This window comes from Cebus imitator, unplaced genomic scaffold, assembly GCF_001604975.1.
Source record: "Cebus imitator isolate Cc_AM_T3 unplaced genomic scaffold, Cebus_imitator-1.0 Scaffold449, whole genome shotgun sequence".
NCBI lineage: Eukaryota > Metazoa > Chordata > Mammalia > Primates > Cebidae > Cebus > Cebus imitator.
The window spans coordinates 3,172,663-3,193,660 of record NW_016107764.1 but is presented as its reverse complement, the minus strand read 5'-3'; the positions used below and the strand labels follow the sequence as shown (position 1 = coordinate 3,193,660).

The following is a 20,998-nucleotide window of genomic DNA, read 5'->3' as shown; positions in this document are numbered from 1 at the left end:
AGGTAGTGTGAAAGGGCAGGGCCCAGGTCAGCCCAGGACACGGCCAGCCACTGCCCGTGTCGCCCTTCAGTGTCTGATAACAGGACTAGGAGTGTCCTGCCTGACACGAGCCCGCCCTGCCAAGGGAGGGGCCCACCTGCCTGTTCCCTGCCCAGAACTGTGCCCTCTGGGGCTCCCGAGGCCCACATGAGGCTGTGAAGTGTGGCCTGTGGTAAAAACTATCTCCAGAATGAACAAAAATGGCCCTTGGCCGGTCCCATCTCCAAGTCTGTGAGTCTCTAAGGCTGGCCCCGTCCTTGGGTGACTTGAGGGCACTGGACCCAATGCATTTTTCCAGCTGCTGAGGCCTCTGAGGGGGTTTCTTAGCTCAGCAGATTCATAGGGCCTAGGTTTTCTCATCTATCAAATGGGGACTATCATACCTACCTCAAAAGACCGTCAGTGCAGAGTCAGTGACCCCCGCAGTGTCTGCACGTGGTAGGTGTTCAGCCATGCTTCCCAGGCCAGGACACAGCACTCCCCACTGCTGCTGGGCCCTACCCCTGCCTCCTCCAGCCCCAGCCCTCCCCTGGCAGTGTCCTCTCCCTCTGCCTCCCACTCCACCCAGCCGCGCCTCACACCACACAATGATAGCAAGGGTGGTCTCTCTGGCCCCCCAGATAGTGGCACCATCTCTGCTGCTTCAGGTAAAAGAGAGCCAAGGCTTCCTCCCTTGGCCAGGTGCGGTGGCTCAAGCCTGTAATCCCAGCACTTTGGGAGGCCGAGGCGGGTGGATCATGAGGTCAAGAGATCGAGACCATCCTGGTCAACATGGTGAAACCCCGTCTCTACTAAAAATACAAAATATTAGCTGGGCATAGTGGTGCATGCCTGTAATCCCAGCTACTCAGGAGGCTGAGGCAGGAGAATTGCCTGAACCCAGGAGGCGGAGGTTGCGGTGAGCCGAGATCGCGCCATTACACTCCAGCCTGGGTAACATGAGTGAAACTCCGTCTCAAAAAAAAAAAAAGACTTCCTCCCTGAGCTATCAAGTCACCCCATCCAGCCAGCACCATGCAAGTTTAGCATTTCCCCGTGCCCCAGGGAAGACATGGACTGCAGGGAAGGAGACAGCTCTCTGCACCTTCCTCAGGAAGGGCTGTGTTTCCTCGGGTGCGCCCTGTCCCCATCCCAGTAGCTCTGGGGGCTTCCACAAAGGGGTGCAGGGCCTGGCTTTTCTCACACCCCGGAGTCTCACCCCATTTCTGTGTGATCATGACAGGCTCTGCCGCACAACCAGAGGCAGCGGGGAAGACCTAGCCCACAGCAGTAGTTTAGGAAGAACAGGTGGGTGATAGCGGTGGAAGTCCCCTTGTCTGAAGACACCACTAGTGCCTGCTCAGGGACCCAGGCCCACAAGAAGGGGACCATGCGCTGCCAATGCTGCCTCTCCAGAGTCAGACTAACACACAGCTTTATTAGGGACCTGCAGAGAGGCAGGGGCCCAGCCCCTGCAGGCAGCAAGAGCAAGTACAGTGAGCTCCAAAGGCCCCCAGGGCCCTGAGCACACAGTCCAGGGCAGCACAGCCTGGCCCCAGCTGGGATGCTCAGGAGTACTCGAGGGTGAACTTGGCATGGAACCTGGTCAGCTTCTCCAGCAGCAACTGCAGCTTCTCCAAGGGGGGCAGAATGGTCATCCTGAAAGAAGTGGACGGTGAGTGAAGGGCTGGGGTGGTGGGACGGGCAGTGAGGGCCAGGGCTCACCGGAAGTGGTAGGTGCCTTCCCGCTGCCCAAAGCCGCTCCCAGGCACCACACAGATGCCGGTCTCCTCCAGGAGGCACAGGCAGAAGAACATGTCGGGGGCCAGGCCCAGCTCCTGGGGACAGGCAGCTGTCAGGGAAGGATACCCAGCCCCCGCTGCCCACCCCAAAGGCCCTGCCCCCGCCTGACCTGAGCACGCTGCACCGCCCTCGGGGGGAGCTGCACGCGAGGGAAGGAGTACATGGCGCCCTGCACTGGGTTGCAGCTGATGCCGGGAGCCTCACTGAAGACCTGCTCGGTGAGCCTGGCCTTGGCTGCCAGCTCTGCCAGCACTGCCTGCCTCTCCTGTGGCCACCGAGGGAGGGCCCATCAGGGTAGGGCACTTGGCATCCCCGGCCCGGCAGCCCACCCCCATTAGGTCATCTGGACCCCTTAGCACCTGCAACTCACAGCCTGGAACTGCATGAAGGAGGGGTCGGTGGGCGCGGGTGGGCTGACCACCAGGTCCAGCATGGCCTGGCCTGGCACCGGTGGGCACAGCCGCACGCTCATCAGCTTAAGCATCTGCTGCTGCACCGCAGGGTCCATGTTCACCACCTCCACGTAGCCACCGCGGAACCCACACCTGCCAGGTAAGGGGCACATCCAGGCTTGGTGGGGAGGGGTGGCCCAGCGCGTGAAGTGGGCCAAGCCGTGCCACGGGAGCCCCCACCCGCCTCGCCTGCACGCACTCGCCCATGTAGCCCTTGGAGGTGGAGTGGAAGGAGGCGAGCTCCTGCTGCACGGCATAGGGTGGCCCCATCTCCATGAGCACCTTCTTGAAAGAGTGGAACTGTGAGCCCACCGCGTACACGTTGTCCTGGTACACCTGGAAGGGCGAGAGGTGTCACATCATGGGGGCCAGCTGCTACCCTGCTTCCCACCCCCCGTGGCGCGCACCTCGTCAGCCAGCAGAAAGAGCCGCTCTTGGAAGGCGAAGCGGATCACGGCCTCGATGCACTCACGGGTCTGCACCTGCCCTGGGGTGCGGGGGATGTAGCAGGGCTGGGTGAGCCCGGGGATGGAACTGCCCTCCAATGGGCAGCCAGGGGCAGGCACGGGTGCGTGCGGGAGGAGCAGAGCGGGGCTGGGTGAGCCCAGGGACGGAACTGCCCCTCCAATGGGCAGCCACGGGGCCGGCATGGGTGCGGGAGGAGCAGAGCGGGGCTGGGTGAGGCAGGGAACGCACCAGTGGGGTTGCCAGGGTTGATGACACAGAGCGCGCGAGGGCAGCAGTGGTCACGCGCCTGGTACAGGGCGCGGTGAAGCTCAGCCACGTCCAGCGCCCAGGCGCGCTCCTCATCCAGGTAGTAATCCACCTGCACCATGCCCAGCTCTGCCAGTGTGGCCGAGTAGAGTGGGTACTGGGGGATGGGGATGAGCACGCCCGTGCGCGTGTGGCCCTCACCAGCCACCAGCAGCTTCAGGACCGTCTGCAGGGAGTAGGGGAAGGAGAGGAAGGCAGGGTTGGCGGGGCCTAGGGCTGCACCCGTCCCCACCCTGGTGCCCCCTCTGTAGTGTCAGGCATGTCTTCCTGCCCAGGTCCGGCCTACCACGATGGCATCACTGGCCCCTGCGGACAGGAAGACGTTGTGGGGATCAGCAGGAATGCCTCCGTCTCGCCTCTCAATGTACTGCGCCACGTCCTCCCGGATCAGCTGGATGCCAGAGCTGATGCTGTAGGCCCCTGAACCCAGGGGCAGAGCAGGATGGGAAGCACAGGTGAGGTTCTCTGCAGCCAGGCCAGGCACGGCGGCTCATGCCTGTAATCCCAGCATTTTGGAAGGCAGAGGCGGGCAGACCACAGGTCAGGAGATGAAGACCATCCTGGCCAACATGGTGAAACCCCATCTCTACTAAAAATACAAAAATTAGCTGGGCGTGGTGGGGCATGCCTGTAACCCCCGCTACTCAGGAGGCTGAGGCAAGAGAATCTCTTGAACCAGGGAGTCGGAGGTTGCCGTGAGCCGAGATTGCACCACTGCACTGTAGCCTGGGGACAGAGTGAGACTCCTCTTCCTCAAAAACAAAATTCTCCTCAGCCCTCCCAAGGGACTTCCCTCCTCCAGCGGGCAGATCTGCCCTCTCTGCTTCCTCTGGCCCTAGCTCTCACCCAGGCTGTGGCCCCCGCATGCCTGCAGGATGCGCTCCGCCCTTTTCTTGGCATCATCAGGGAAGTTGGGGCTGTTCAGAAGATCAGGGTTGACACAGAGGGCCAGGACCTGGGAAGACGGAGTGCTGAGGCAGGGGCACACAGGCAGGCGGGGCGGGGGGTGGCGTTGGGCAATGCAGGAGCCTCACCTGGCGCAGGAAGGTGATGGGCCTCTGCCCCATAGCCTGTGCATCTCCGATGTTGGCACGGATGACCTCAGTGAAAGGCTTCTTCACACCCTGGAAGGAGAGGGGAGGGGAGCAGGCAGGGAGGCTGTGCCCTACCTAACCCTTCAGCCCCGGTCCCATGTGTCAGTGGGGCTGGGCCAACCCACCAGCAGTGTGACCTGGAGGGCAGCAAGGGGCCCTGGGCTGTACCTGGCGCAGTTCCTGCTCCAGCTCCAAGGCTCGCTGCACTATGGGGCCACGCACTGCGTACTCAACCCTCCGCACTCTCGGGTTCATGCTGTTCAGCGTCAGCACCTTCTCCCGAAGCCCATTCCTTGCTACCTGGCTCTGGTCAACTGTGCTTGAGGCCATGACTCTACCCGGACCAGGTGGGAAGGCAGCTCAGGCGGCGGCAGGACCAGAAGTGGGAATGGGTACAGCTGGGTCCGGCTCAGCAGGCCAGGGCTGAGAGGGGCAGACGTAGCAGGGGGACTCTGGACAAGAGGGCACCCTCTTCACCGCAGCAGGCCCCACTGGTAGGGGCAGGAAGGGCTGAAGGAGCTGGGGACTGTTGGGCCCCGCCCCACTCGTCTGGGCACAGCTCTGCCCCAGGGAGGCAGAGGCAGTGGGTGAGGCGGCAGGCGGGGCTTGGGGCGAGGCCCAGTGCCTGCCCAGTGTCCCCACAAAGGGAGAGCGGGAGACCCACATGGGGGGTAGGTACAGACGTCAGTCTGGATAGCTCTAAGGGACGAGGCATGGGGGGAGGGAAGAAGGCAGAGTGCCTGGGTTGCTCAGGGTGAAGTGGGTACCTGGCAGCCCTAAGGAGCTGGCAGAACTGGAAAGGAGGGACCCCCAAGGCAAGACTGGAGCCTGGGCTGCTGGGATTTACCCTAGCAGGACTCAGCTGAGGCCAAGCCCTCGTGGCACCCAAATCTGCTTGGGCTTGCAGACCTGTCTCCTAGTAACTGAGCCATACCTCAGGAATCCAGGGGGTGCTGGGGGGAGGGGAGGGGTGTTCGGGCTCTGGGTTTCATCTGGCCCCTGCAGGGCTGGCAGCCATGGCCCAGAGGCAGCAAGAGCTGTACCTGGACCTTAGTCCCTGATGAGCACTGTGAGGGGCTGGGCAAGGGCCTGGAGCCAGGCAGTCTAGCCCTGGGCCCTGTGACACCTCACACCATGGCTGCTGTCATGCCCTTTTGCCAGGCACCAGCCTGGGGTTGCCCTTGGGACACACCCCAGGCTAGAGGTGACCTGAGTTCTCCGTTCCTCCTGTTCCCAATTGGAGGAGAGAGTAGGAAGCAAGTCGTGATAGGCTGCCCGAGCCCCACCTCCACAGGCCTGCAGAGCTGAAAGGCCACGCTCAACGCTGGCCCACCCCAGCGGCCCACAATGAAACCTGAACCACGGGGGTCAGGGAGTCGGCCCTCCTCTGAGCAGGGCTGTGGGCAGACGGTCAGACAGGCCCGAGGCGGGCCTTGGCTCCTCTGATCCTGCTGGCTGGGAGAAGAGCCATAGGGAACCCCGGACAGCCGGCCCCAGGCCTCTCACCTTGCACTTCTCTGCTCCGCTGCCACAACGGCCTCCCGGCGAAGGCCTGGACCTCTGGCCCCCAGGCTAGAGCAGAGGTTAATATGGGCCTGGCCTCAGGCAGAGCCAGCCCCTGCCCGCCCCCTGGCAGCGGAGCCTAAGTGGCAGCCCTGGTGGCAGGTGGACCTTGGGCAGCTGCCCCACCCCCCACACTAAATTTAACCAGCAGCCCTGTGGGGACACCCTTCCAACCGGAGATGCTCCAGGAAGAGCAGGCCCGAAGGACACGGGGCTCTCGGGCCCATGCTGAGCCAGGAGAGAGAACAGGTCAAACCCATGCCACCCAGCACTGGTGCCATGCAAAGCCACCCACCAAGACTAGCTGGTGGTACCCTCAGCCCTCCTGCTTGAGGCCCCTAAGGGCCCCCCTCACCCTGACACGTTGTGCCAGCCAGCTCAGAGCCAGAGTGGCCAACTGCATGTCCCCTATGCAGGCCCAGGCAGAAACTGGCAGCCAGGCCCCAGGATCAGGGCTGCATGCCAGGAACTGGGGACCCACACCCCGCCCAGGGAGCTTCTGACGCCGCCTCGTGCTTGTTTTGACCCCTGGCTCTGGAACAAGAGTCTTGTGGAAAACATCACCTCCCTTTCCAGGCCATGGTCCCTGGGATCCCCACCCTCCACCCGCTTAGCACAGACACCCTCAGCCCTGGCCACCATGGAGGCTCCTTCAAAGCACCTTGCTCCTTTCAGGAAAGCAAAGGGTTACGGAGGAGACTCCAGGAGGCTGAGCACGGGAGGGAGTGGGTGAGGTCCGGGCTTCCGGCCACTGCCGTGGGCCTCACTCCCCCACGGTTGGGGCTGCCACATGCCCTGGCATGCACCTACAGGCCTTGTGCTCACAGCATGGGTGGCACCCCAAGCAAACAGCACAACCCACTCCCCACTGTGGGACTGTGGCCCAGCTGAGACACACAACAAGGCTCCATGGCAAACAGCCCTTTATCAAGAGTCGCAGGATAAAAATAGTCTTTGCAGCCAGATGTCCCCCAGGCATGTCTTCTGCCCGGAGAGGGGCCAGTGTCCTGCCCAGAAGCCGGGGTTCCGTGCTGCCCTCCTGCAGCACTGGGCCAGGCACCGTGGGGAGCAGCCTTGGACTGTGCCTGGGACAGGGCCCCTGCACGCTGAGCGACGGCCTCACATGAGCAAGCAGCATGGCCTCCTCTCCACAGGCGCCTCCACCGCCGGAGCCGTGAGCTTGAGCAGGGGTGGGTCACCGCCTGCCCTGAAGCCACAGTCAGGCTGGGGGGTCTCCGTGTCATCAGGCAGGCCAGGCTTGGTGGCCTCGGGGCTCTCGGGCCCCTCAGGTGGGGTTCGTTGCAGCTTGGCTGCAGCTCGCTGGCGCTTCAGGTCAGCCAGGGTGTGGTGGGCCTTGTTGTGGACCAGGGCGTGGGGGGTGGTGCTGTCTGGGGGGCTCAGCTGGTAGGAGACAATCCGGTCCAGTCGCTTGGAGTACAGATGCTGGGCTGGGGAACCCCCTACTCGGCCATTGTGTGGCCTAGCCACTTCGGGGTTGTCGTCCTGCGGGCAGGGGCAGTGAAGGTCCCAGAGGCCACCAGGGGCTCCTCCCCCTTCCCCGACCTTGGGTTCAGGCTGTGTGGTCATGGAGGGTCAGAGGAGAGGTAGGGCAGCAGCCAGCCTCTGCAGGGCACCATTCCTAACAGGCAGGAGGCCCGAGCACAAGCCAAGAGAGAACCGGACAGAGCCAGGCCCATCCCTGTGCTGGGCAGAGCAGGGATGGGCGCTCACCTCTGGGGGCGGCGGCCTGAGCTCAGCGTCAGTGTGGCCGTCCTCGTTGTCTTCGGGCGGCTCCGGGCTGGTGGGCGGCGGCTGTTGCCACACGATGGCCTCCTGGGCATGCTGCTTGCGGTATAGGTCGGTTCGCTGGGTCAGGCTCACCCGCCTCACCACCTTCCTGGGGAGAAGGGAGGAGAAGGAGGGTGAGGGGAGGGAGATAGCCAGGAGAACCCTGCCTGCCCCCTTGGACTCTGCCCCCTTGGACTCTGCCCCTAGTTCGGCTGGCACTCCACCAGGGGGGCTGACGTCTTTGAGGACAGGCCTGGGGCGGGGCCTGCTGGGGGTGGCTCACCCACGGCTGCCTGCGCTGGAGGTGCGGCGGCGCAGCAAGGAGCGCTGGCGGCCCTGGGCGCGCAGGAGGGCGTCATGCTTGTGCTTCAGCTCCAGCAGCTTGGCCCGCACCTCCTCATCCCCGCACACATCTGAGAAGCGGGCGCAGGTGTCAGGGCGCTCTCCCGCCTGTCCTCTCCCCGGGTGGAGATGGGCCCCACAAGCTCACCAAGGGGTGTCTCATCCATCAGGGACTTTGCGTTCAGGTCCGCCCCATGCGCCACGAGCAGCTCCACCAGGGGCACCTGTAGGTGGCCAGCGGGAGCTGGAGAAGGCTGCGCTTTCAGGAAGCCCCTTCCCACCTGCTCCCGCCTGCACTCACCTGGCCCCAGTAGGCCGCAGCGTGCAGCGGCTCCCAGCCGTCTTGGTCCTTGGCGCTCAGGCTGGCTCGGTGCTCCAGCAGCAGGGCAGCCGCCTCACTGAACCCGTTGGCTGCTGCGATGTGCAGCTGCGGGCAAGTGCCCGGCCTGAATTCAGCCCCATGCCCCCACTCCAAGTAGCAAGGCCTCCGGCCCCCCGCGCCCCTCACCCTCCAGCCCTCACCAGTGTGGCCCCGTGGTCCAGGGGGGCATGGAGGTCTGCCCCGGCCTGTAGCTGGCTCCGGATGTCGTCCAGCATGCGCAGTTCCGGCACGGCCCGGGCGGCCTCGATGCTGTCCTGGGTGATGCCTGCAAGGCAGCAGGCTCAGAGAGAGTGCACCCGGGAGCCCTCCCACAGCCACAGCGCCGCACCTACCGCGGTCAGCCATGGCAGTCTCCAGGCAGTCCAGCGTCTGCTCGTCATCACACAGGTCATAAGGCATGTTCCCATCGGTGTTGACTGCCAGGAGATCGGCACCACTGCAAGGAAGACACATGGGGTGCTGGGCACGGGGCCCTTCCCTATGCGCCAGGCTCTTCACTTGAACCCCTCAGGAGGCACAGGGCAGCCGTGGAGAAGGCACCGGGTCCGCCTGCTGCTGGGAGAGATGGCCTTGGAGCCCATCGGCTGCCGCTTAGTCCTAGACAGGCCTCCTGCAGTCTGTACCCATCTGGCCTCCAGGTTCCTAGCACCTCCAGGGACAGCAGTGCCCACAGAAACGGGCACTATATGCCTGCCTGTTGGGGGAGCAGGGACCCCAGGGACCCTAGGGAGCACAGAGTGGTGGGGGCACACGACCAGGCAGCCACACTGAGAGGGCTGCAGAGCTGCAGGAAATATGACCTAGGGAAGGAGGGTGGCAAATGGGCGCCCAGGACACTGAGGGCGTGCCCGTGTGCAGTGGAGGAACAGGCCTGCCTGTGCACACCCCACAGCCCCGCCTGCCCCACAGGGGCACTTGAGAATGACTGCAGCCCCTGACCTCTCTCCCACGACAGAAACCTGGAGTGAAGAAAAAGGAAGCAAGGAGGCTTGTGGACCCTGGTGAGGCCACTACCCTCCCGCCCTGCCTCCCTCTGTGTTAAAGGTAAAGGCCCTGCCTGTGCCCAGGTGCCCTCTCCTTCCAAGCCACCTGGCTTCTTCATTCCCTTTCCCTCCTTACCAGTTCAGTCCTCCTCATTGACCAAAGCATTTCTCTGTGCACACCCTGTGGGGGCCCAAGGCCTGCCCTGTCTGCAGGACGACGCATACTGGGTGGGCAACGCTGCCTTGGGCACATGCTCATTTCTCTGGGGCCCCAGGCCTTGCTCTCCATGCAGGACACAGGCAGGGTCAGCAAAGGTGAAGGCGGGAGCACAGGAGGCTGAGAGCCAGGAATACTGCCCGAGAGGAGCCCCGCAAGCTGCCATCTGAGAGAAAGCCCCTCCCTGCCACAGGCGCCCAGCCGGCCCTACCTGGAGATGAGCAGCTCCACCAGGTGCAGGTGGCCGCAGGTGGCCGCAGCATGCAGAGGCGTCCAGCATTCACTGTCGCAGGCATTGACGCTGGCCCCTGACTCCAGAAGCTGCTGCACCATCTCTCGGAAGTCGTCGATGCAGCACTGCAAACCATGCAGCGTGAGCAGCCAGAGCGTTGGGGCCCCCCCCTGCCCCGCCCACCCCCAGTGCAGGCTGACCTGGTGCAGGGCCGTCAGGCCATCCTCGTTGGCCAGGTCAGGACTGACCCCACTACCAAGGAACTGGCGGACTGCAAAATGGTGGCGAGGTGAGGACAGGGTCCTGTCCCTGCTCAGGCCTGGGCCTAGAGTACCGTAGTCAACTGTGCTTCAGCCCAGGACTTGGGAAAGGACAAGGAAGACAGTGGTACCCAAGACAGGAGGCACACCAGATCCCAGGAGGTGGGGGCAGGAGCACCAGGCATCTGTCTGCCCCAGGCTAGTTGCACTCCCAGAAGCCCTCTGCCTCCAACCATCTGCAGGCCCTTTGTGGACATGCTCCAACCTCCCAACCCCCACAACAGGCCCTCCTCCAGTGTGAGAGGAGCCCTCCAACAATCCCACACCTCCCTTCCCCCGAGAAGGGCTCCCTGCCCCGAGGCTACCGCAGCCAGGCAGTGCCTTGGGCTGGGGAGGCATCATTCATAGGAATCGGTAGCTCCCTCAGCATTTCCCCGACAACCAGGCCAGCCCTGTGTCCACCATCTCCCCCAGTCCTCCAGGACCTGACCCGAGGCTCCCCACCACTAGAGCACAGGCCTGCCCTTGCTCCCCTCCCCTTCAGAGATCCCAGCTCAGGCCCAGGCTCTCGCTCAGGTCACCAGTGTCCTCCCTGACGGTGCCTGGGGTGCAGCAGGAGGGCTCCACGCCTTCCCACGGCTCCCTGTGGCACCACGGCACCCTCTGCCTCCTCCCTCTGCCTCCAGGCCTCCCGGAAGGGCTCCTGTCTACATAGGAGGATGCAGGCCAGGAACTGCCAGCTACTCCTTACTCTGTCTGCTGCAGGGAGGCAGGAAGGTGTCTCAAGGGCCACCACAGTGCCTCCTCCTCCCAGACCCCACAGCACCAGAAGTGGAACCCACACAGCTGGGGCTGCAAAAGTGTGGGACACAGGTGAGGAGGACAGAGTCAAAAGCAGAGCCTGAGGCAGGCGTTGAGAGGGAGCCCACCAGCATGGGCTCTGTGCCTACCCAGGGCTTGGCTCTCTAATCCAGAGGCAAGTGGTACCACCCTACTTTACAGAGATGGAGTCCAGGGCTCTCCTGAGCATCTCAGCAGCCTCATAAGAGGTAGTAATGACTACCAGCCACTCCTGCTCCTGCTGGACCCCACACTGGGTGCTTCTGTGGGCTCCTGGGTCTCCACCCCATGGCCTTGGCTCACCTCACAGCAGGACCTCCTCTGCATGCAGCCTCTCCCTAAAGGACAGCTGTCCCAGCAGGGGCTGACTTCAGGGCTGCCCACTGCTTCCCTGACAGGGGGAACCTGGGCCACCCAGCCTGAAGAGACCAGGCAAGATCTGGGGGCTAGAGCCCAGGAGCTGTGGACGGGCCCAGCCCCCAGCTTTGGCATGAGATGGCACCCAGTGGCAGGAAGCAGGCTGCCCTTGGGGAGCTGCCCTGGGGCTCAACCACACTCACCTTCCTCTAGGTCATTGCGGGCAGCAGCCTCCAGAAAGACAACACTGGGAGGAAAGAGGACCTGCTTCCGGGGCCCTCGGCCAGCTGCCTCCTTCCGGGGGCGCTCCCCAGGACCCTTCTTGCCCTGGGCCTCCTTCTCAGCCTGGGCCCACATCTTCACCTGCTGGGCACGGCGCTTCTGGGCATGCTTCAGCCGCTCCTGCGTGCTCATCCTGCCCACCATGGGCATCTCTGCCAGCAGCTCCAGGTGCTCGGCCATGGCGGGGGCTGATTGCCCACAGGGCTGCTCGGGGCACCAGAGTGGGGAGCTTGGGGGCCAGGCTGGGCCTGAGGGGTGGGGCAGCTGACTGGACTGACACCCTCGGGGGCATCCCCTTCCCAAAGCTCCGTGCTCTTGGCTGGGTCAGGAGGCCCCACGCGATAACCAGGCCCAGGCAGCCCTGGGAGTGTGGGCCAGGGCAGGGAGGGCAGCGTGGGAGGGCACCCCGAACCTGATCCCCAGGCCGGTCTCCAGCTGTCGACCAGCAGCACTTCGCCTCCCTCCAAGGGTCAGGGTGCACAGCCTGCGGGAAGCAGCCTCGAGACCTGGCCAGCCTCAGTCCAGGGTCTGAAGCTAATTACCCAGATAACAAAGCTCCAGCTTCCTGGCACCTTGCTGGGGGGAAGGGAGGGCAGGGCCAATCAGCATCGAGCCCCTGAGAGCCCTCTTTTCACCTTCTAGGCTCAGGCGCCTGGGTAGGACCTGGGAGCAGCCATGGCCCAGCCCCACAACGCCTCCCGGCTGTGTCCCCTGTGTCCGAGATCAGTGCATCTGTACTAGCATCAGTGCTAATGAGGGGGGCGCAGCCACGGAGGCTGCGGGAAGGCAGGTGGTCAGAGTCCTGGAGTCCTGGCCCCAGGGCCCAGCGCTGAGGCTCTCTAGGCAGCCAGGGCACCAAGGGCACAGGGGGCCAGCCGACAGCGTCTTCACAAGTACCTCCCCTTCCGGCTGCACACCTGGGAAGTGGAGAACAAGGAAGCACATTATCAAGACCGGCTCTGGGCAGGGCGGCCCCGGGGGAGGACCTGTCCTGGGCCTCAGGTGAGACCAGGCTTCCGGCCGTCTCAGGCACTGCCCTCTGTCTGCAGAGAGCACTGCAGGGCAATAATCCTGAGGATACGGGGAACAGCTCTGCCTCATCCTGCCCCACACTCAGAGAGGTGGGGAAAGGCATGTCAGGCTCCTCCCACCCACCCTTTCCAGAAAGGGCTGCCCATCCCAGCAAGGCAGTCACTGCTAGGCTGCTCTTCCAGGGCCAGGCACTGCCCTCAGGCTGGGCAGGGCGAGTCTCCTGGGACAACCATGAGGGTTCTGCAGGCTACTGCCTTCAAGTGCAGGCCCTGCCTCCCGGGCCTCAGCCTATCCTGACCAACACCCCAGCCTCCCACTGCCCAGCGTCTAGACCTCTTCCTTGCTGGGGTCCCACAATGCCTCAGCCGTCCTGGGCTGCAATAAAAGCCCCCATCGGGTGCCTGGCTTATGCCTATGGGGACAGGCAGGCAGGCAGCTTTGGCTGGGACAGGACCCTGCCTGTGCACCTGCTATGGCCCAAGTCCTGCCCGATACGCCAAGTGTGGTTGCTGGACTGGCCATGGGCCGCACCTCAGAAAGCGCTCCGTCTTCTGCAGAGGATGCCTGCCAGGAGTCCCGTTCTCCACCTAGCCAGGCCTCATTGCCATTCACACACTGACCCAACTCCACTGCTGGACCTGCAGCCAGGGGTTTCAGAGACTGCCCCCTTCTTTCAGGAAGGGAACTGTCCTGGGCCAGGTCAGATTAAGCCAGTCAGGTCCTTCCCACTCAAGGGCCCCCAGTTTATCTGGGAGCCCCACTTTACAGGTTTCGCCCACTCTAGACATAGTCCCCCTCTGCAAGCCTGGCTTCAGAGGCTTCCTAAGGACATGGCCAATAAGGCCAGTAGCCCCAGCCTGGCTTGCTGTCTGCCAGGTAAAGCACTTTTCCAAGCAATGACTCTCCCTCCGAGCAACCTGCTCCCAATCCTGGCCAGATCTGTAGACTGCAGAGGCCAGGGCACGTACATACTGGCCAGACACCCTGCCCAGGCTCCCAGGTCCTCCCCTTGCCCACTAGAGACACGGCATGGGTACCAGAGAGGCGGGAGAGCCAGTCCTGCAGGCATCCTGCCAGCTCCCATCCATAAGGACTGGAGGCAGACCACATCTGGCATGGAGCCATCCCTCCCTGCCAGCCACCCACCCACAGCCCACACCCTCCCCTCAACAGGGCTGGCAAAGTGAGATCCTCACCTCTCTGTCATTGGCATCTCTGGACCTGCCAAGAACCCACCTGGGCAATGGCTACTCACCCCCACCCCAACACAAAGAGATCACAAGCCAAGAGCCAGGGAGGCTGCCCTTGCCCGGCCCCCCGTCTCTCTCCAGCCATAGGAAGATTAAGATTTAACGGTCAGGGAACAGTGGCTCATGCCAGCACTTTGGGAGGCCAAGGTAGTAGGATCACTGGAACCCAGGAGTTGAAGACTAGCTTGGGCAACAGAGTAAGACCTGTCTCTACAAAATAATTTAAAAATTAGCTGGATATGGTGGTGCATGCCTGTGTCCCAGCTCGTGGGGAGGCTCAGGTAGGAGGATCCCTTGAACCTGGGAGGTAGAGGCTACAGTGAGCTGAGATCATACCATTGCACTCCAGCCTGGAAAACAGAGCAAGATCCTGTCTCAAAAAAAAAAAAAAAAAAGATTTAACAGACGTCACCTACAGTCCCCAGCATTTTATAGAAAAAAAGATGGGCCAGGCACGGTGACTCATACCTGTAATCCCCGCACTGTCGCCTGAGCCCAGGAGTTCAAGACCAGCCTGGGCAACATAGCAAGACCCCATCTCAATTTATATTATTAAAAAAATAATTAAAATAATGTAAGAGAAAAAATAAAAATTAAAATACAAGAAAAAATAATGTAAGAGAATTTAATTTTTTTTTTTAAAGGAAGAAAAGATATTCTGATGCCCATGTCCTACAGAAGAGAAAGACTGAACACAGTAGCTATGCTTCTGACGGAAGGCCTGTCTCCCTCATTTTGAAGCGCATCCGTGAAAATTCGTTGGAGAACGGCATCTGGACAATGGGAGCCCCCGCCCCCAGCCCCTCTGGCTGCAGAGGGGAGCTCACAGGCTGGGAGGCTCTACCTCCCCCACCCCGCCAAGGCTCACAGGGCACTTGGCCCCCACCCTGGCAGGCCCACCTTCCCAGCTAGAAGCTGCCCAAAGTTTCCGTGGGACCCTGGCCAGGTTCCTGCCCTGCTCAAGGGCCCAACTGCCTCCTCTAAGAGAAGAGGTGCCCAAAGTGAGCCCAAGAAGTCCCAGGGCCCCCCACAGCGGGTACCCCATGCCAGGGGGTATCCCATTGCCCAGCTCCCCTCAAACTGGCCCCTAAGCATCCACCCCTCTGGCCTCCCTGCCCAGAAGCCAGCCTCAGAAGGAATGGCCGGCCGAAGGCACGCAGCAGTGGCCTGAGGGCTCCAGGAGGAAAGGCTGTCTCCTGCCTACCTGAATCTTGGTTGCCCAAGCTGAACTTCACCAAGCTTTGTCCACTCCTCCCTGCCATAAGACAGCCACGAGCAGAACAGCCCAACAGAGCTGAGCCATGAAGGTTGGGTGGCCGGCTCTGTAGTCCCAACAAATGGACACACCCAGGCTGAGGAGGCTGTTCAGGGCGGCTCCCTCTACTCCATAACCCTTTCCCCAAGCCTCCCTGGAATGTCAAACAGATAACCTGGTCAGTTCATTCCAGTTAGCTAAAGGACCAGGCCAGCTGCACGTCCCTGCCCCTAATAACAGACCACCAAGGAACTCCATGCAGGATCCTGGGCACTGTCCCCGACCCCTCTCAGCCTGCATACCCCTGGGCCACGCGGCTTCAAGGGAGGCCCAGCAGGGCACAGAGGTGTAGGGAAAAGGCCCCATAAGCACTGAGGCAGAAGCAAAAAGCCTCAGACTATTTCTATATAAATAATAAAGAAGAAAGTAACTAGAAATATAATTGTAGTAGTTATTATTTATATGTGATCTTAGTTATTCATAGGTGATCTTAATTCCTTTACTAATGCCTCTCAGGTCGGAAGTGTGAACCTGGGGTCACATTGTGAAATGAATGACCCTAAGGCAAGATGCGCTAAGTCCTCTGTCACACCCGCATAAGGGCTGCTGGAGGGCGCCTCGGCTGTGCGGCAGCGCCAGCGCTGTGAAAGCGCCCGCTGTTTAGCCAGCTAGGGGAGGAGATGTCCAAGATGGCTGAGATGTCGCCTTCCTGGGGAAGTTGGGAGAAAACTCCGCTTCTCCAAGCTCTTGTGGTGAGGCCTGACGGCTGTCAGGACACCCGCAGACATCTGGGGCTTAACTGTCCGTATGTGACGCTGTGCTTCAGTGGTCACGTTCCAGGTCCACTCTCATGTTCTGCTTCTGCACCTGGCTCGTTTTTTCTTAGAAAAGATAATCAGTAATAGTAATATAAATCCTAATGTTTTTGTTCTTTCTTGATACATATGGAAAAAGTGCTGATGCATTATGCTCCTTACCTCACTTGGGGTGCTGAAAATTCCTGAGCCCTCACCTGTATGCCATGCCCTATTTTACCCTGCCCCTAGTAACAGACCACCAAGGCCACGCCCTACCTACACCCTACCTTCCCTGCCCCCAGATTTGCAACTCAATTATTAAGTGAGAGCGTCCTGGCATTCAGGGGCCACTGCTGGTCTCCGCGATCTGGGTAGCAGTGGACCCCTGGGCCCAAACTCTCTTTTCTTGATCTCTGTGTCTTGTGCCTTTTATTTCCATAATTTTTTGTCTCTGCAACAGCCAGGAGGGACTCACAACCCTGTAGGGCTGGACCCTACACAGAGGCCCAGCCAAACCTCCCAGCAGCCCCCGTGAGGACAGCTCCAGGCCCGAGAGCCTCAGTGCCCTCACCCCCTGCCATCACCCCCATCTTACATATGGGGAGACCAAGGCCAAGCCTAAATCCAGAGCTGGTCCGGTCACTACTTCACCACAGTGCCCACCTCCCAGTGTCCACGGTAAGACAAGAGCCCAGAGCCTGAGGGGTGGTGTCACTGGATTCACCCAGAGACGGGGACAAGGGACAGGGAGAGGCTGTATGCCATTCAGAGAAAGAAAAGAGAAGAAAGATGCAGGGGAAGGAAGAGTCTCAGAGAAACGCTGAGAAGGGTGCAGAAAGAGGATGGGGAGCCACAAGCTTGCTTCTGCAGGCAGAGCGGAGGGCCGGGGGTCTGCTGCAGGCTCCCACACTCACAGGCACACGGGTACAGTGCACGTGAGTAAAATCTGCACCTCTGACAGCCCCACTTCTAGGACCCCACCCTACTAAAACCCCCAGGGCCAGTCAGCCAGAGGGACTGAGGGTGCTGCAGAGGCAGAGAGAAGTGAGCCTGCTTGCCTACTGGCCGCACATCACAGGGCAAAAGCCCCAGTGCCACAGTGCAGTGGGCAGCAACTAGGCAGTCGGCGTAGGAGCCCCAGTAGTGCTGGGCTGGCCCAGTGCCGGTGCACCGCCTGCCCTACAGCTGGTTCCAGGGGCTTTACGTCCCTGCTATGCTTAGGCTGGAGTTGGTTCCTGTAACTTATAACCAAAAGACTTGGTTGTTTTATTGTTGTTTATTTTATCTTTTATTACTATTTTTTCAAGAGACAGGGTCTTGCTCTGTTGCCCAAGCTGGAGTGCAGTGGTGCAATCATAGCTAAGGCAATCTCACCTCCCAAGGGGAAGCTATCCTCCCACCTTGGCCTCGCAGGCTGGGACCACAGGTGGGTACCACCACGCCTGGCAAATGTTTTTGTTTTGTAGAGACAGTGTTTCCCTATGTTGCCTGGGCTGGTCTTAAGCGATCCTTTTGCCTCCGCCTTCCAAAGTGCTGGGATTACAGGTATGAGCCACCACACCCAGACAGATTTGATTTTATTTGTAGCAATATCTGAGATACAGGGCTAAAAAATGGGAAACTACCTAGATGCCCATCGTTCTGGGAAAAATAAATATGTAGCCAGCCTGTAAAGTAACATCTATATGGCAGGGCGTGGTGGCTCACGCCTGTAATCCCTGCTCTTTGAGAGGGTGAGGTGGATGGATCACCTGAGATCGAGACCAGCCTGACCAACATGGAGAAATCTCATCTCTACTAAAAATACAAAAATAACTGGGCATGGTTGCGCATGCCTGTAATCCCAGCTACTTGGGAAGCTGAGCCGGGAGAATCGCTTGAACCCAGTAGGTGAGGTTGTGGTGAGCCGAGATCACCCCATTGCCCTCCAGCCTGGCAACAGGAGTGAAACTCTGTCTCAAAAAAATAAATACATAAATAACATCTATACATACACATCTGCTAACAAGAGTAGGTAGGTCTCAATGTCCATGGGAGAAGGGCTATGACATGTTGGCAGTGGTGCAGAGGCTGCCAGAACCCCAGCAAAAGGTGTTACATATACAGACTTATTTATTTGATTGTTTTGTGTGTTTGTTTCTGAAGCAAGGTCTTGCTGTGTCCCAGGCTGGAGTGCAATGATGCAATCACAGCTCATTGCAGCCTCAGCTTTCTGGGCTCCAGTCACCCTTCCACCTCAGCCTCCCCAGTAGCTGGGATTACAGGTCCATGCCACCACACTCAGTTAATTTGTTGTTGTCGTGTGTGTGTGTGTGTGTGTGTGTGTGTGTGTGTGTGTGTGTGTAGAGCTGGGGTCTCCCTATGTTGCCCAGATGGGTCTCAAACTCCCGGGCTGAAGCAATCCTCCTGCCTCAGCCACCCACTGTTGCAATTCCAGGCATGCATCACCATCCCTGGCCAGACTTATTTGCATGGACAGAGAGGCTTTCTGGGGGTCAGTGACTGCAGTGCTGGACTCTCAGGACTGCTGACCTTCTGAGGGTGCAGGCAGGGCTATGGAGATATGCCTCACCTCAGCTATAACCCACCCCAGTGCTGGATGTCCTGCCAGAGTGACTGTTCACTCTTCATTTGGAGGGCTAGATGAGAGGCTTCTCCAGCCAGATTGCTGGTCTCCCCCGACCCCTGGCTGGGCAGACAGCAGCTCACCTTTTTTTTTTTTACTGAGATGGACTCTTGCTCTGTCACCCAGGCTGGAGTGCAGTGGTGTGATTTTTGGCTCACTGCAACCGCCACCTCCCAGGTTCAAGCAATTCTCCTGCCTAAGCCTCCCAAGTAGCTGGGATTACAGGCGTGCACCACCATACGGGCTAATTTTTGTATTTTTAGAAGATACAGGGTTTCGCCATGTTGACCAGGCTGGTCTGGAACTTCTGACCTCAGGTGATCTGCCTGCCTTGGCCTCCCAAATTGCTGGGATTACAGGCGTGAGCCATCACACCCAGCCCCAGCAGCTCACCTTTGAAGACTCGACCATTCATGTGCCTAACGGCACACTCTCGAGCCCTGCCGCCAACCCACAGCAGCATCCACACATGGGTGTGTGTCCTGGCCAGTCTCTTCCACTAGACGACAGGCTTGCTGAGAGCAGAATCTGCAGGCCTCTCTTCTAGGACTCCTTGCCCGTGTGCCAGCACCTGGAAGAGGGGCCTTCGTGAGTCTTTGTGAAGGACCAAGAGAGCCAGGCGGATGCTGGCAAGGCAGGCACAGCTCAGTGTGGCCAAGGAGTAGACAAGCTCAGGCCCAAGGCTCCCTATGGTCCACATGGTCCACTCTGAAAAGAAGCCAAATGCCCAGAGACCTCCCAAAGCGTGACAAGGGCAGCACCAGCCACAAAGCTGGTTAGTGGCTGCAGGAGAGGAGGCTTCATTTGCGCTTGTCTGGCTGTGTGTGGGGAGGGGCAGCGGAGGCAGACCCTGCCCTGATGCAGCCTGCGTCTGGGGACTGGAGCCGAGCCGCAGGTGCGCGTCAGCACCTGCAGTCAGCACGGTAGGCATGGGGGCACCCAGGGCAGAAGAAGAGGCTCTAGAGAGGCCTGTGCAACCGCAGGAAGCTCTGGGAGGGAGGCTCAGCAGTAAGTTTCCTGCATACAGGGAGTGGGCTTTCTCAAAGCAGCAGTTTAGGGGAACTGGTGGCTGGATGAGTGAGTGGTGATGGGGTCAGGCAGGGGGGATATGAGTGTCCTCCAGGGCACAATGTGTACTTACCTTCTCCCAGCCCAACCCTAGGAAGTTCATCCCAAAGCACCTGCATCGGCATGAAATACTGCAGCCTAAGACTCCTGGGTTCAAATGATTCTCCTGCCTCAGCCTCCTGAGTAGCTGGGATTATAGGTATGTGCCACAACACCCAGCTAATATTTGCATTTTTAGTACAGAAGGGGTTTCACCGTGTTGGCAAGGCTGGTCTTGAACTGCTGACCTCAGGTGATTGGCCCTCCTCAGCCTCCCAAAGTGCTGTGATTACAGGCATGTGCCACCGCGCCCGGCCTCTTTCTCAGTGATCTCAACGCTCCTCAGACTCCCCCTGCATAACACTTAGCAGCAGAACCATATGACATTGAAACTATTCCACTATTTTTGATCTACAAACACGAAACATTATTCACCTCAGTAATAGATGCCTGGCTAAAGTGCTATGAGGGAGGGCAGACCCGGTGAGTGGTGACTGGGATGTTTGCACACATCATGCTTCCAGCCTGTGACTACAGACACCTGTGGACCCACCAGGGACTGGCCCACTAACCGTGAGCCCTCACGCAATGTCTGTCAGGGGCTGGAGAATCGGGGAAGGCCTCTCCCCAGAAATCAATGGAAGCACTGCACCTCCCTCTTCAATTTCCTTTCCCCTAGCCACCTGGCTCCAAAATAAATCTAATAAACTAACTCACAGCAAGGTGTCAAAGGCCCAGATGCCTAAATGAAAGAAGCTGGCAGCCTGATGCATCTGCATTTGAAAAGAGATTCAATGAAAAATTAAGATAAAAGCCAGGCCTAGACCAAATGAGAGGGAAGAGAGGGCAGGGAGCTCTAATGGGCACAACCCCTACAAAGCAGATATGGCAGCTAAGGTCTCTCAAGTACAATGGTGAGGAAACCAAAATAACAAAGTGAGCTTTGGAGGGGTCAGCACTGTACCCCGGGGTTTGCTCTGACTCAGCATTTACTCCCTGACAGAGACGCGGACACTCAGTCTGGCCGGGTGCTGGGAAGGGGACCTGTGGACAGGGTGTGCCAGTGGCACAGGGCCTGGAAGTATGGAAGGAGGCACCACAGGGACCACGAGGGTCCCTTAGAACAAGAGAAGTGTGGGGTTCAGACAACCAACTGAGGGCACACAGGTGCCACGGTAAGCCGCGGAGACTCCTGTAAACCCAAGACAAGAGTGAGGAGGGCATCCCCAGGAAAGAGAGCTCGCAGCCAGCTAGCACATTCCTGGGAGTTGGAAGGAAGAATGGTAGGAGCTGGCAGAGCAGAGAGATGAGCAGGGGAAGGTGGCCAAAGAAAGAGAAAACAGGGAAGGGCTGAGCGTGGTGGCTCACACCTGTATCCCAACATTTGGGAGGCCAAAGCAGGAGGAATGCTTGAACTCAGGAGTTTGAGGCTGCAGTGAGTTCTGGTCACACTACTGCACTCTAGCCTGAGTAACAGAGCAAGACTCTCTTAAAAAAAAAAAAAAAAGCTGGGCTGAGGCACAAGAATCTCTTGAACCCGGGAG

General features: G+C 60.0%; 2 protein-coding genes across 7 annotated transcripts in view; both read right to left on the bottom strand.

Annotated features, from left to right (window-relative positions):
- Positions 1–1,435: 1,435 nt before the first annotated feature.
- Positions 1,436–6,460, bottom strand: GPT (glutamic--pyruvic transaminase). 2 transcript variants are annotated; one of them, XM_017511698.2, is made up of 12 exons: positions 5,648–6,460; positions 4,310–4,475; positions 4,082–4,171; positions 3,894–4,002; positions 3,334–3,467; positions 2,970–3,213; positions 2,681–2,760; positions 2,473–2,609; positions 2,192–2,366; positions 1,931–2,086; positions 1,744–1,856; positions 1,436–1,677 (listed from the first exon to the last, which is right to left on the bottom strand). In XM_017511698.2, exons 2-12 carry the CDS (start codon positions 4,469–4,471, stop codon positions 1,587–1,589), a joined length of 1,491 nt encoding a protein of 496 aa, XP_017367187.1. In that variant the 5' UTR covers positions 4,472–4,475; positions 5,648–6,460; the 3' UTR covers positions 1,436–1,586. The 2 variants fall into 2 exon arrangements, with proteins under 2 accessions (XP_017367187.1, XP_037588358.1); XM_037732430.1 differs by lacking the exon at positions 5,648–6,460 and having other exon boundaries at positions 3,894–3,964; positions 4,310–5,640.
- A 150-nt stretch (positions 6,461–6,610) lies between these two features.
- PPP1R16A (protein phosphatase 1 regulatory subunit 16A) overlaps positions 6,611–20,998 on the bottom strand; it is a 21,674-nt gene continuing 7,286 nt past the window's right edge. For 2 of the 5 annotated variants that reach the window (XM_017511692.2, XM_017511693.2), the window contains exons 2-10: positions 18,741–18,918; positions 11,309–12,304; positions 9,849–9,919; positions 9,628–9,773; positions 8,136–8,652; positions 7,983–8,058; positions 7,776–7,905; positions 7,436–7,601; positions 6,611–7,279 (exon numbers count right to left, since the gene is read on the bottom strand). In XM_017511692.2, the coding sequence (XP_017367181.1) occupies positions 6,824–7,279; positions 7,436–7,601; positions 7,776–7,905; positions 7,983–8,058; positions 8,136–8,652; positions 9,628–9,773; positions 9,849–9,919; positions 11,309–11,567 (1,821 nt within the window). In that variant the 5' untranslated portion in view covers positions 11,568–12,304; positions 18,741–18,918 and the 3' untranslated portion in view covers positions 6,611–6,823. The remainder of the gene's footprint in view (positions 7,280–7,435; positions 7,602–7,775; positions 7,906–7,982; positions 8,059–8,135; positions 8,653–9,627; positions 9,774–9,848; positions 9,920–11,308; positions 12,305–18,740; positions 18,919–20,998) is intronic. The other 3 variants (XM_037732429.1, XM_017511696.2, XM_017511694.2) reach the window with 3 other exon arrangements.

What these genes read in the sequence shown, in the direction of transcription:
- GPT (XM_017511698.2), bottom strand. Translation starts at nt 4,471, where the DNA reads ATGGCCTCAAGCACAGTTGACCAGAGCCAGGTAGCAAGGAATGGGCTT. An exon ending in ATGCGGGGGCCACAGCCTGG is followed by an intron (nt 3,468 to 3,893) that starts GTGAGAGCTAGG and finishes CCCTGGGTTCAG; the next exon opens with GGGCCTACAGCATCAGCTCT. An exon ending in GGGCCAGTGATGCCATCGTG is followed by an intron (nt 3,214 to 3,333) that starts GTAGGCCGGACC and finishes TACTCCCTGCAG; the next exon opens with ACGGTCCTGAAGCTGCTGGT.